This window comes from Oncorhynchus masou, chromosome 2 (assembly GCF_036934945.1).
Source record: "Oncorhynchus masou masou isolate Uvic2021 chromosome 2, UVic_Omas_1.1, whole genome shotgun sequence".
In the NCBI taxonomy this organism is placed as follows: domain Eukaryota; kingdom Metazoa; phylum Chordata; class Actinopteri; order Salmoniformes; family Salmonidae; genus Oncorhynchus; species Oncorhynchus masou.
This window is the reverse complement of record NC_088213.1, coordinates 48426509-48439306: the sequence shown is the minus strand read 5'-3', so window position 1 is coordinate 48439306 and position 12798 is coordinate 48426509. Positions and strand designations below refer to the sequence as shown.

The 12798-nt window shown below is 39.8% G+C and overlaps 1 protein-coding gene across 1 annotated transcript in view; it reads left to right on the top strand.

Moving 5' to 3' along the window:
- The first annotated feature begins 827 nt into the window (after positions 1-827).
- Positions 828-12798, top strand: part of kcnk17 (potassium channel, subfamily K, member 17) — a 39220-nt gene continuing 27249 nt past the window's right edge. The window contains exons 1-3 of the mRNA XM_064985296.1: positions 828-1043; positions 7936-8050; positions 8530-8696. Of these exons, the coding sequence (XP_064841368.1) occupies positions 828-1043; positions 7936-8050; positions 8530-8696 (498 nt within the window). The remainder of the gene's footprint in view (positions 1044-7935; positions 8051-8529; positions 8697-12798) is intronic.

Below are 12798 nucleotides of genomic sequence, written 5' to 3'. Positions count from 1 at the left end.
GGTCTACCATTTGTTTTTCAACAAGACAATGACTCATCACACCTCCAGTCTGTGTAAAGGATATTTGACCAAGAAGGAGAGTGATGGAGGGCTGCATCAGATGACCTGGCCTCCACAATCACCTGACCTAAACCCAATTGAGATGATTTGGGATGGGTTGGACCGCAGAGTGAAGGAAAAGCAGCCAACAAGTGCTCAGCATATGTGGGAACTCCTTCAAGACTGTTGGAAAAACATTCCAGTTGAAGCTGGTTGGCTACTTTGAAGAATCTCAATTATAACATATATTTTAGTTACTACATGACTACATATGTTTTATTTCATAGTTTTGATGTCTTCGTTATTATTCTACAATGTAGAAAATAATACAAATAAAGAAATACCCTTGAATGAGTAGGTGTTTTAAACAAAAATGTGAGAATCACACAACAGAACACTTCAACTGGAACGACACTCAGTAATGGTTGCACAAAAATAACTGTGTGCCAACCACATGGGGCCAATAGGGTAATTTTTCTGGGATCAGTGTCTTGACCTTTTAGCCTCCTTTCTCCTAACCTGCAACACAGGCCCCCGTATATCCCTACATCTCTTCTCTCTCTATTTCCCTCACTCTGTGTCAGTCTCCCTGGTCAGATTTGCATGCTAAACCTTGGGAGGTTGAAACAGGAGTGCGTGCGGGTGGGGATTAATTTGCCTGCAACGCAATGAAGGGGAAGGGAGAGCCAGGCTGGCTTGATTCTCACCACTTGTCTACTTAGTTTGTTCACTGAGGTAGAATAACCCTGTCAGAAGTCTTGAGGCAGCCCCAAGCCCTTGGTGTCAACATGGCTTGTCTCAGTGGGTTCAGCCTGTCTCGCATCCCCTCTATCCTGATGTTGGCGGTACTGTACGTGGCCTATGTGTTGATCGGAGGACTGATCTTCTGGAAGCTGGAAGGAGGTCTGGTGCGGCAGGAAAAAGCCCGTATACTTGAGGAGAAGAGATCACTACTAGACACATACCCCTGTCTGAACCAAGAGGCCCTGGATGCTATAGCTCAGGTGAGTCAGTGTGAGAGTGAGATGGTGCTAACATGTGTCCTTTGTCCTGATCTTCTCTGCATTCTGATTGTGCACAAGTTTTTAGACAGTTAGAAAACACATTGTGATCTGATTGAGATTGAGACCATTTAAAACATAATTATCTTGACCTCTAAAATCATTGACGGGGCAAATTTGATGTATGGCATCAATATGTATTAAAATAATATCTGTCAAGAAATTTGAATACAAGAAGGGACCAGAAAATCTGGTCACAATGTGGACAACTGTTGTCTACGAAGTATGTGACAAATACAATATTATTTGACAGATTTTACCTTTATTTTACTAGGCAAGTCAGTTAAGAACAAATTCTTATTTTCAATGACGGCCTAGGAACAGTGGGTTGACTGTTCAGGGGCAGAACGACAGATTTTGTACCTTGTCAGCTCAGGGATTTGAACTTGCAAACTTTCGGATACTAGTCCAATGCTCTAACCACTAGGCTACACTGCCGCCCCAGATAAGAGAGATATTTTAATACCATGTGCAAATGTGACAACTTGATCACACAGTTATTGGATCACGTTGATCAGATCACAAAAACCATATGTTTGCATAAGGTGTAAACATGACTTGAGTTAATGGCAGATGTGTTTGGGAGAATATTCAACCTCCAATTAAGATTTTTGATGTAGCCTTTTTCCATATTGCATTTCTTTTTAAATTATTAATTTTCTTAATATTATTTATATATTTATATTTATTTAAGACAGACTAGGCACATATGAGAGGCAGTTAATAAATTACTAATGAAAGCAGAGTAGAGTTGTGGCAGTGTTACCCACTCAGCCACAATAAGACAACGTATTTACATTTCTACATACTGCCAAATGTCGACAAATCAAATTACGATAGACAAGATGGGATCTTTTTGTGTCTGTACAATTAATTATGTGAGAAATGTCAGTGGCAATTGAAATATTGATATAATAACCATCATATTGAACTTGGTGTTTATTAGGCTACACATTAAATAACTTATGATGAACTTCACAGTGTGCTGAAAGTGAAATGTGATCAGCTTGATGCTCCTGTCCAATAAATATCAAAGGTCTTATTCTGGTGACATGATGATCGATGCTTGGCTGCGTTTGACAAATAAAAATAATCTTGCTCTTTTGTCCATCGTAATCTCATTGTATTGGCTATCCTATCAGCACTGTATCTGCTAATTGTTGGCTGGAGCATACTTGCTAATGCCAGAGTGGGCACACTCGCTATACAGTATATCACAAATTTTTTTGTGAGAAAACCATCAATAGAGTTCAAAGGTATTTTTATGTGCACTACATCATCACGCACAGCCTTTTATCTGCAACAAGTCAAATTTAATCTGAATCTCTGGTGGGAAAATGTGCATACTGTTTTTATGCAGATTTTAGAACATTCAATATTCACATGAGAATCTGTTGCCGATTGGATGGAAACCTAGCTACTGGCCCATTTACAAGTTAAATTGAGGATAATACTAGTCTGTCAAGAGGTGCTGACTCACTGCTGGATTGTTGACTAATGTTCAAAAGGCAAGAAGGCAATCCTTTCCCATGCAAATTGGGCTACTTTTAACAATGCACTGCTTTGCCTGAGTGTCAACCCTTGACCTACATGGTCCATGTTAAGATTGCCTGGGTGTTCCCAAGTAATCCATTTTGTGATGGAAGAACTCTCAAACTTTATAAAAGGTTACAAAATGTTCTTGAATTATCATTTTTTATTCAACTTTAAAAGCTTTAGCTGTGCATTTATGTAAAGTGGTGGGTAGTTTTAAGGGGATTGATGTTGGGCATCTGTGGAGAGGTAGGTCTGCAGTGGGTTCAAGCAGTGGCAGATATGTGTGCAGTAGCGTTGCGTAGGTAAAATCATTAGGGAAGCCATATTACAACCTATGTGTTGTGATAATTGCATTGTTTATTCTATAACCTGTTAGTTCGTATGCCACCGTGATATACAAGTGCCTTCGGAAAGTATTCAGACCCCTTAACTTTTTCCACATTTCTTAATCTAAATTATATTTTAAATTTCCTCATCAATCTATCCACAATACCCCATAATGATGAAGCAAAAACAGGTTCTTAGACATTTTGCTAATTTAATAAAAATAAAAACTGATATTAAATTTACATAAGTATTCAGACCCTTTACTCAGTATTTTGTTGAAGCACCTTTGGTAGCGATTATAGCCTACATTCTTTTTGGGTAGGACGCTACAAGTTGGCATACCTGTATTCGGGCCAAAGAGTTCAATCTTGGTTTCATCACACCAGAGAATCTTGTTTTTCATAGTCTGAGATTCTTTTACTGGGGAGTGGATTCTGTCTGGCCACCCTACTATAAAGGCCTGATTGGTGGAGTGCTGCAGAGATAGTTGTCTTTCTGGAAGGTTCTCCCATTTCCTCAGAGGAACTCTCGAGCTCTGTCAGAGTGACCATCGGGTTCTTAGTCACCTCCTTGACCAAGGCCCTTCTCCCCCGATTGCTCAGTCTGACCAGGCGGCCAGCTCTAGGAAGAGCCTTGGTGGTTCCAAACTTCTTCCACTTAAAAATGATGGAGGCCACTGTGTTTTTGGGGACCTTCAATGCTGCAGACATTTTTTGGTACCCTCCTCCAGATCTGCCCCTCGACACAATCCCGTCTCACCGCTCTACGGACAATTCTTTCGACCTCATGGCTTGGTTTTTGCTCTAACATTTTTTTTATTTAATCTATTTTAGAATAAGGCTGTAACGTAACAAAATGTGTAAAAAGTTAAGGTCTGAATACTTTCCGAAGGCAGAATAAAACATTTGTTTCATCACAAAACAGGAGAGCATCATCTGTCCAGTAATATCCACAAAGCATATTGTATTTAACAAATGGTTACAACCTACAGCATGGTCAAACAAGTACTTGTTTCCGAAATGTTCAGACTACTAAACAACTGTTGATTTAGAACCATGAAGAGTTACCGCAAGTCTCAAAGAAAACAGGAGCTGCCTCCACTATTCCAGCACTATTTCAACTTTAACATCATCAAATCACCTACGTTTACTCTACCAAAAACAATTTCATCCAATCAACGTAAGATAAATATATAATGTGAGTGTGTGTGCGTGCGTGCAGGTAGAAAAAAACATAGACTCACCCTACTTGTGGAGGAACACTAATGCCATCCTCCTCTCTTTCATGTGACCAAAACGGTCTATGACTGTCATACGGTATACGCTTTTAGTTTTGTTGTCCTGGGCTACCTGGCTAAAATGCTTGCTCGCTAGCCTAACTTCCTTTCATGGGCAACGATGTGCCGGGTAGTTAACATTAGCCTACTATATCTAGGTACATATTGAACATCCATCCTCTCAGGCCAGGGGCACAATGTATGAATTTATGGTTGGATCAGAATCATCGTTATAATCATTGGCCAGTATGGAGAATTAAGTAAAACCACAAGTCCGAATCCCTATCTCTATCCAGGGCTATTTTAGTGAATGGACAATTTTAGCTACCTAGCTTGCCACCAGAGGACAACACAACGAGATGCAACAATTTACATTTTTCCTGTCAATGACGTTTTGCTTTTGATGTGAAGACAAATCCAAACTGGCTTCTCTTGACACTTTATTTTTATGCGTCAGGACCATTCACAGTTGATCTCACTCAGTTTCGCTCAAAGCTGATTGGCTATTATTTTATTGCTTTTATTATCAAGTGAGGCTGAATGATCCCTGGCTTCCCTTACTATTGAATTCAATGCTACAGGCAGCAATAATGTCATACATTCAGCTTCTTGCAAATTGAAGGAAAAATATTTTCTTCTTGGTAACATTTTTGGGCCTCCATGAATATACACCACTGTATGTGTGTACGGTATATGTGGAGTAACTGTCAAATGTGTGATGCTCCCTGCGAAGACGTTTATGTAATAGGCTGTGTCAACATCTTCATTCTGACACAGCTCCGAGACATACCTCACTACAAGGGATTTTCAGGTCTAATGTACATCATCTTCTTGACAACTGTGGTCCATTGACCTAAACGTCCAGAATGAGCACAAGCGACCGTAAAGAGATGAAACGATGGTTACAGTCTGTCCACCAAGTAAGCAAACTGTTATATAACCTTGACTTATGACAGAGTTAGCGTGGCTGTCTCGAGTAGGGGTCTTGAAAGTTGACCACTAGATTGCAGGGTTAGATTCTAGCTTTTCTTATCTAAGCAGAATGTGTTCTCTGTAAAGGGGAGACTGTTTACTCTGTAAAGGGGAGACTGTTTACACTAGTTGACGTCATGCCTTAGAGTTTGGTTAGTAGACAAAATAGCTAGCTGAGCAGCAAGAAGTGGGACATTAAATCAAACCACTGAGGGAAACCTGCCCCACAGAAAAATTACAAGTTAATCTATGGTTGAGTAGGCCTAAATAAATGTTTTATGTCCCAATGTTATTCCTCCTTAAAAGTAAATAAATGTGCCGGGGGCTGGTTAAGTGGAAGTCCTGCTGCCTCCATTTGTCCCTGGAGGCATAGAACTTGAACATATCTGAAATATATACAGTACCAGTCAAAATTTGACACACCTACTAATTCAGGGGTTTTTCTTTATTTTTACTATTTTCTACAATGTGGAATAATAGTGAGGACATCACAACTATGAAATAACACATATGGAATCATCTAGTAACCAAAAAAGGGTTAAACAAATTCAATTATATTTTATACTTGAGATTCTTGAAAGTAGCCACCATTTGCCTTGATGACAGCTTTGTACACTCTTGGCATTCTCTCAACCAGCTTCATGTGGTAGTCACCTGGAATGCATTTCAATTAACAGGTGTGCTTTGTTAAACGTTATTTGGTAAAAGACCAAGTCCATATTATGGCAAGAACAGCTCAAATAAGCAAAGAGAAATAACAGTCCATCATTACTTTAAGACACAAAGGTCTATGAAAGTTTCTTCAAGTGCAATTGCAAAAACCAAGAAGCGCTATGATGATAATGGTTCAGATGAGGACCGCCACAGGAAAGGATGGCCCAGAGTTACCTCTGCTACAGAGGATAAGTTCATTAGAGTTACCAGCCTCAGAAATTGCAGCCCAAATAAATGCTTCACACAGTTCAAGTAACAGTATTCGTCGCCAGACCCATTGGCTCCAGGTCATCTATAAGTCTTTGCTAGGTAAAGCTCCGCCTTATCTCAGCTCACTGTTCACGATAACAACACCCACCCGTAGCACACGCTCCAGCAGGTATATCTCACTGGTCATCCCTAAAGCCAACACCTCCTTTGTCTGTCTTTCCTTCCAGTTCTCTGCCGCCAATGATTGGAACGAATTGCAAAAATCGCTGAAGTTGGAGACTTATATCTCCCTTACTAACTTTAAACATCAGCTATCTGAGCAGCTAACCGATCGCTGCAGCTGTATCCAATCTATCTACCTCATCCCCTATTGTATCTATTTACCTTTTGCTCTTTTGCACATCATCATCTGCACATCTATCACTCCAGTGTTAATTTGCTACTATGGCCTTTTTATTGCCTTACCTCCTCATGCCATTTGCACACACTGTATATAGACTTTTTTCTATTGTGTTATTGACTGTACGTTTGTTTATTCCATGTGTAACTCTGTTGTTGTTTGTCTCGCACTGCTTTGCTTTATCTTGGCCAGGTCGCAGTTGTAAATGAGAACTTGTTCTCAACTGGCTAAATAAAGGTGAAATACATTTTTTATAAAACAGACATTTGAACATCAACTGTTCAGAGGAGACTGCTTGAATCAGGCCTTCATGGTCAAATTGCTGTGAAAAAAACACTACTAAAGGACATAAATAATAAGTAGAGACTTGCTTGGGCCAAGAAACATGAGCAATGGACATTAGACTGGTGGAAATCTGTCCTTTGGTCTGATGAGTCCAAATTTTAGATTTTTGGTTCCAACCGCTGTGTCTTTGTGAGACGCAGAGTAGGTGAACGGATAATCTCCGTATATGTGGTTCCCATTGTGAAGCATGGAGGAGGAGGTGTGAGGTGTGGGGGTGCTTTCTGGTAACACAGTCAGGGATTTATTTAGAATTCAAGGCACACTTAACCAGCATGGCTACCAACGTATTCTGCAGCGATACGCCATCCAATCTGGTTTGTGCTTAGTGGGACTATCATTTGTTTTTCAACAGGACAATGACCCAACACACATCAAGGCTGTGTAAGGGATATTTGACCAAGAAGGAGAGTTATGGAGTGCTGCATCAGATGATCTGGCCTCCACAACCACCCGACCTCAACCCAATTGAGATGGTTTGGGATGAATTGGACCGCAGAGTGAAGGAAAAGCAGCCAACAAGTGCTCAGCATATGTGAAAACTCTTTCAAGACTGTTGGAAAAGCCTTCCAGGTGAAGCTGGTTGGGAGAATGCCAAGATTTTGCAAAGCTGTCATCAAGGCAATGTCAGGCTACTTTGAAGAATCTCAAACATAAAATATATTTTGATTTGTTTTACACTTTTTTTGGTTACTGCGTGATTCCATGTGTTATTTCATAGTTTTAATGTCTTCACTATTATTCTACAATGTAAAAGCTAGTACAAATAAAATAAAAACCTTGAATGAGGTGTGTCCAAACTTTTGACTGGTACTGTTTATATAGGCCGGGATTCAATCCGATCCTCGTTCGAATCACATTATAGCATACTTGACATTTAAAAGGTGATTTCCGATTGAGCTCTACAGATTTGACAGAGAATGCAATCTCCACAAACGTCAGGGATGATGCCTTTATTAAAAGTCACGTTGTCAGCTGTCCAGTGTGCTGCATTAGAAATTAAATCCCGCCCATAATGGTTATGAAATTCTCTCGTATGTCCATATGTATTGTTCTAGGTATTTCGAGATTCTTCCAAGGTTGGGCTTAGTCTGAAAGGGAACCAGACCATGGACAGCTTCTGGAAGTTCACTAGCTCTGCTGTGTTTGCTGCCACTGTGGTCACCACTATAGGTGAGTTTTAAAGGGACAGTTCACCCAAATTAAAAATGTATCTGACATCTTAAATGGATGGTTCATCAAATTACTATACCTCATCTTAAATGATAAATTATTGATTTAATTTATTAGATAATTAAAAGTAGTAGGCTGCTCTACCCGGAGACAACATCACATACATTTTAAAGGGAAAGTTCACCCAAAGTTCAAACAAATTACAAGTCTAACTAATTTTAAAGCAGTAGTTCACCCCAGTTAGAAATGTACCTAATATTAGAAAAATAGTTCACCCCAAATTACAAATATACCTCATCATGTAGCGTCTACAAGTTCTTAATGCCCTGTCTTTATTCATCATAGCCAGGATATTCCTGTGCTATGTGCCTGTATTATAATTTAATATTACAATTGTTGTTATTATTGTGTGTTCATCATAGAAACACATAGACCAAAAAATTCCCAATTGCTGAGCCCATTTGTTCTCCCTGTTCTAGGCTATGGCAACATGAGCCCCAGTACAACGGCAGGTCAGATCTTCTGTGTGTTCTTTGCTCTGTTTGGGATCCCTCTGAACATGGTGGTGCTGAACAGAGTAGGCAAGTACATGCTGGCCATAGAGAGGAACGCCTCCGATTTCATCCAGGGAAAGACCAATCACAGGGTAAGTGCTCTACCTATAGACTCTGAGATGGTAACTCTTTATTTTACAGCCTGGTATTTACCAGCTGTGTTGTATTCTTTGGAGGTAAGTGCCAGGAATTATCAATTGTTACCACATTGTTACTTCGGGCTAGATTCAGATGTACACTAGCCGACATCCGCAAAGCTATTGTTGTTATGGCAGTGTGGAACTGCGTAAGAATAATGAAATCCACAAGCGGCTCCTTGTGTTAGCTTATCGCGAACATGCCATTGGATGCAACAAAACCACCTGATTTTATTATCCAACAATTTCCATCCAGTTGCGTCAGAAGTTCATGCAGCCACGTTACAAGTTCAAACACTCAAATGTGTGATGTTCTATCATCGCAACACCCCATTTAGACTGATAGGAAGTTTATACTAATACTGCCTATCGCTGTTTGTTAGTTAATACCATGTAAATATCAGGTAAGGTCAGCTTTAACCAGCTTTAACCAGACTGTATTATAAAGCATTACCGATCAGAGTTCTGGATTTAAATTGCAAAGTAAACTCAGTTTAAGTAACGTTCACAAAAATGATGAACATTTGCATCTGATAGCCACAGACCGAAAAGGAGTGTGTTCCCTCTACCATTTTGGGGTTACATATTGGGTATAAGAGAACACAGAAAATGGTTAACTACCAAAATATGCACACTAAAAGGGTCATCCAATGGGAAAGTAATTTTGCTTTGAAAGTTGATAAACAGGCCCTTGAATGTTTGGGTACCTACTGGAGAGCTCTTCTTTGTCTAGACCCATTCAGAATTGTTCACAACCTCTTAAGCTTTAGCCCCACCCATCTCTTTAAGGGTTGATCTGAGCGTTCTGACCTAACAACAGAAGTCAAGCACCCAAGCTAACTGGGTAACATTGGCTAGCTTGCTAGCTAATTCAAGACACAAATGATAGAACAGCTCTTTCTTACCATTTTACTCACCTTAGCAGAGCTGGTTAGGCTGTTTACATGTTATTCAGAGCGTTGGTGACTGCAAATGTGATGCTGTCAACAATTTACACTTTTTCATAATCCCAACTCATGACGTTACTACCCTGCATGAGTCTTCAGGTAGCTATCTAACCAGGTTCAATGTTAGCCTCTCTGGCGCAGGCTTGCCGCGAACGACCCACCTTGACAACATCCGGTGAAATTGCAGAGTGCCAAGTTCAAAATACAGAAATAGTCATAATAAACATTCATAAAAATTGTCATACAAAGTGTTATACATCGGCTTACAGACAAACTTCTTATTAATCCAGCCGCTTTGTCAGATTTCAAAAAGGCTTTACGGCGAAAGCATACCATGCAGTTATCTGAGGACAGCGCCCTGCGGAAAAAAGCATACAAACATTTACCAACCAAGTAGAGGAGTCACGAAAGTCAGAAATAGTGATAAAATGAATCACTTACCTTTGAAGATCTTCATTTGGTTGCAGTCACAAGAGTCCCAGCTACACAATAAATGTTTGTTTTGTTCTACAAAGTCCCTCTTTATATCCCAAAAACTCAGTTTTGTTGGTGCGTTTTGTTCAGTAATCCACTGGCTCAAAGGCGGTCAAAGCATGCAGATGAATACATCCTAATAGTACCGGTAAAGTTTGTCGAAACATGTCAAACTATGTTTATAATTAATCCTCAGGTTGTCTATTGTCTAAATAATCGATAATATTTCAACCGGACAATAGCGTATTCAATAGAAAGGAAAAAACAACGAAGGGCGCAAATCAGCACTGCATGCCTCTCCAGTCCCCTGACAGAAAGGTCTCATTCTTCTTCATTTTTCAGAAATCAAGCCTGAAACAATGTCTAAAGACTCCACAGGCTTCCACATCTAGTGGAAGCCATAGGGACTGCAATCTGGGTCCTAACCCATTAGATACTAAGTAGGCATTCAAAAACATTCCCACTTCCTGGATGGATTTTCTTCAGGTTTTTGTTCTGTTATACTCTACTATATTGTAACAGTTTTGGAAACTTTAGAGTATTCTATCCAAATCTACCAATTATATGCATATCCTAGCTTCTGGGCCTGAGTAACAGGCAGTTTACTTTGGGCACGATTGTCATCCAGACGTCAAAATACTGCCCCCTAGCCCAAAGAATTTAGCTATCTAACATTAGGCTATAACTAGAAAAGCAAATGGCTCTGAGATACAAATAATATTTCCACACAGATCATACACGTCATGTTAGCTAACTGACCTATCAACAGCAGTCAAGTACCAAAGCTAACTGGCTAACGTTGGCTAGCTTGCTAGCCACTTCCAGACACAAATGAGAGAAGAGCTCACTGATAATTTTCCTCACCCTAGCATAGCTGGTTAGGCTGTTTTTATGTCATCCAGAGCATTGGTGACTGCAACTGTGCTGCTGTCCACATGCTTTTTTGTCGACGTTTACTGACACCGGCCATATTCAAATGGGTGTTGAGCTTTCGTACATTTGTCAGTTATTTTACGCTCTTTTTACCAGCTACGTCTATCAACAGCTATCGCAGTGACATCATGAACATATTATTGAAATTAATACTTGCATAGTAGAGTATTTTGACATGTAGCTAGCTAAACAATGAACCATAATACCAACTCATGACGTTACTACCCTGTATGATTCTGCAGGTAGCTAACCCACCAGGTTCAATGTTAGCTAGCTAACATTAGGCTATAAATAGTGAAGCAAATGGCTCTGAGATACGAATAATATTACTACACAGATCATACACATAGGTAATGTTAGCTCGCGAGCTAGCTAGCTAACAGTACACTTTAACTTGAAATGACAACGACTTTCTGACAAAATTAGAAATGTTTAATATCTGAAAATGTAGTTAGCTAGACACTCTTACCCATATACATGGATGTGCGCTTCCCCCTCTCTGTCACGGATGGTTGTCACGGATGGTTGCCCTTAGTTTAAAGATGTAATCCAGAGACAGCTGTTTTCTCCATCTTCTTAGCTATCATACACTAATTCCACTGATTTCAGAAGTCAGCCGTCCAGAAAGTGAAGAGCAACACTTATGCAGTTCTACTATATATATATATTTTTTTAAACCTTGTTAAGACAAGTTTACCTACACATACTGACCAGCTCAAATAGACAGAAGCGTGCAACGTGGCAGACCAATTCAAACTGGCTGCAAAAAGGCTGCTGGTTTATTCTGTGGCTAAACCAACTATGCTCGTAATTTAACAATTGTATTTGTATTTACAGATAGAATACAAGTTTGTTATTAAAGGCACATGAAAATTCTAATGTTCCAGAAAGCTGGCATAAAACATATTTAGATTTTTTTTTTTACGTTTACGTTTAAATGGCTCTCTTGTGAGTAGTGACGCACAACATACGCCTAGTTCCCTGAAAGGAGTCACATATGTCAATCATAAATAGTCCCAATTGTTATAAAATAGAATGTTTGCTGTCTCGCCCGCCTGTGGGGAAAACAATTGGTGCGCTGTCCGAGTAGTTCTTGTTTAAACTGCAGATCAATTAGCTCATCTGTGGGGACACAACTGCGTGCACAGGAATACTACGTGATCTAACGAGCACACGAGGGGACAGCTTTATTATAGGCCATAGTGTTTCTAACTGTCTTAATCACTCCCTAGAAACAACAGTGACAGCACCGTCAACAAAAACGGAAGGGATCTTTTGCAGCTCTGTAGAAGCCTGTACTTTGTCAATGGTAGGTTACAGGGGGACTCTTTGGGGAGATTCACCTACTGCTCACCTCTTGGACACAGTACAGTAGACTATATGATCACAGACATTGACCTATTCTCTCTCATCTCATTCACTGTAAAGCCACGAACACCTGTGTGATCAAAGCCAAATTGCGTTGTTTCTCAAAAGAACAGACATGGAAACAACCGCACATTCACAGCCCAGTAAACTGTACAACATCAGAAATTCATACAGATGGGCCCAAAACAGCACAGAAGAATACCAGAAAGCAACCTGGAAGCAAAATATCCAAACACACTTAGATAACTTTCTGGATACCACATTCACTCACAGTAATGAAGGCTTCAATCTAGCAGTACAAAACAACATATATTAATACAAATATATATATATAA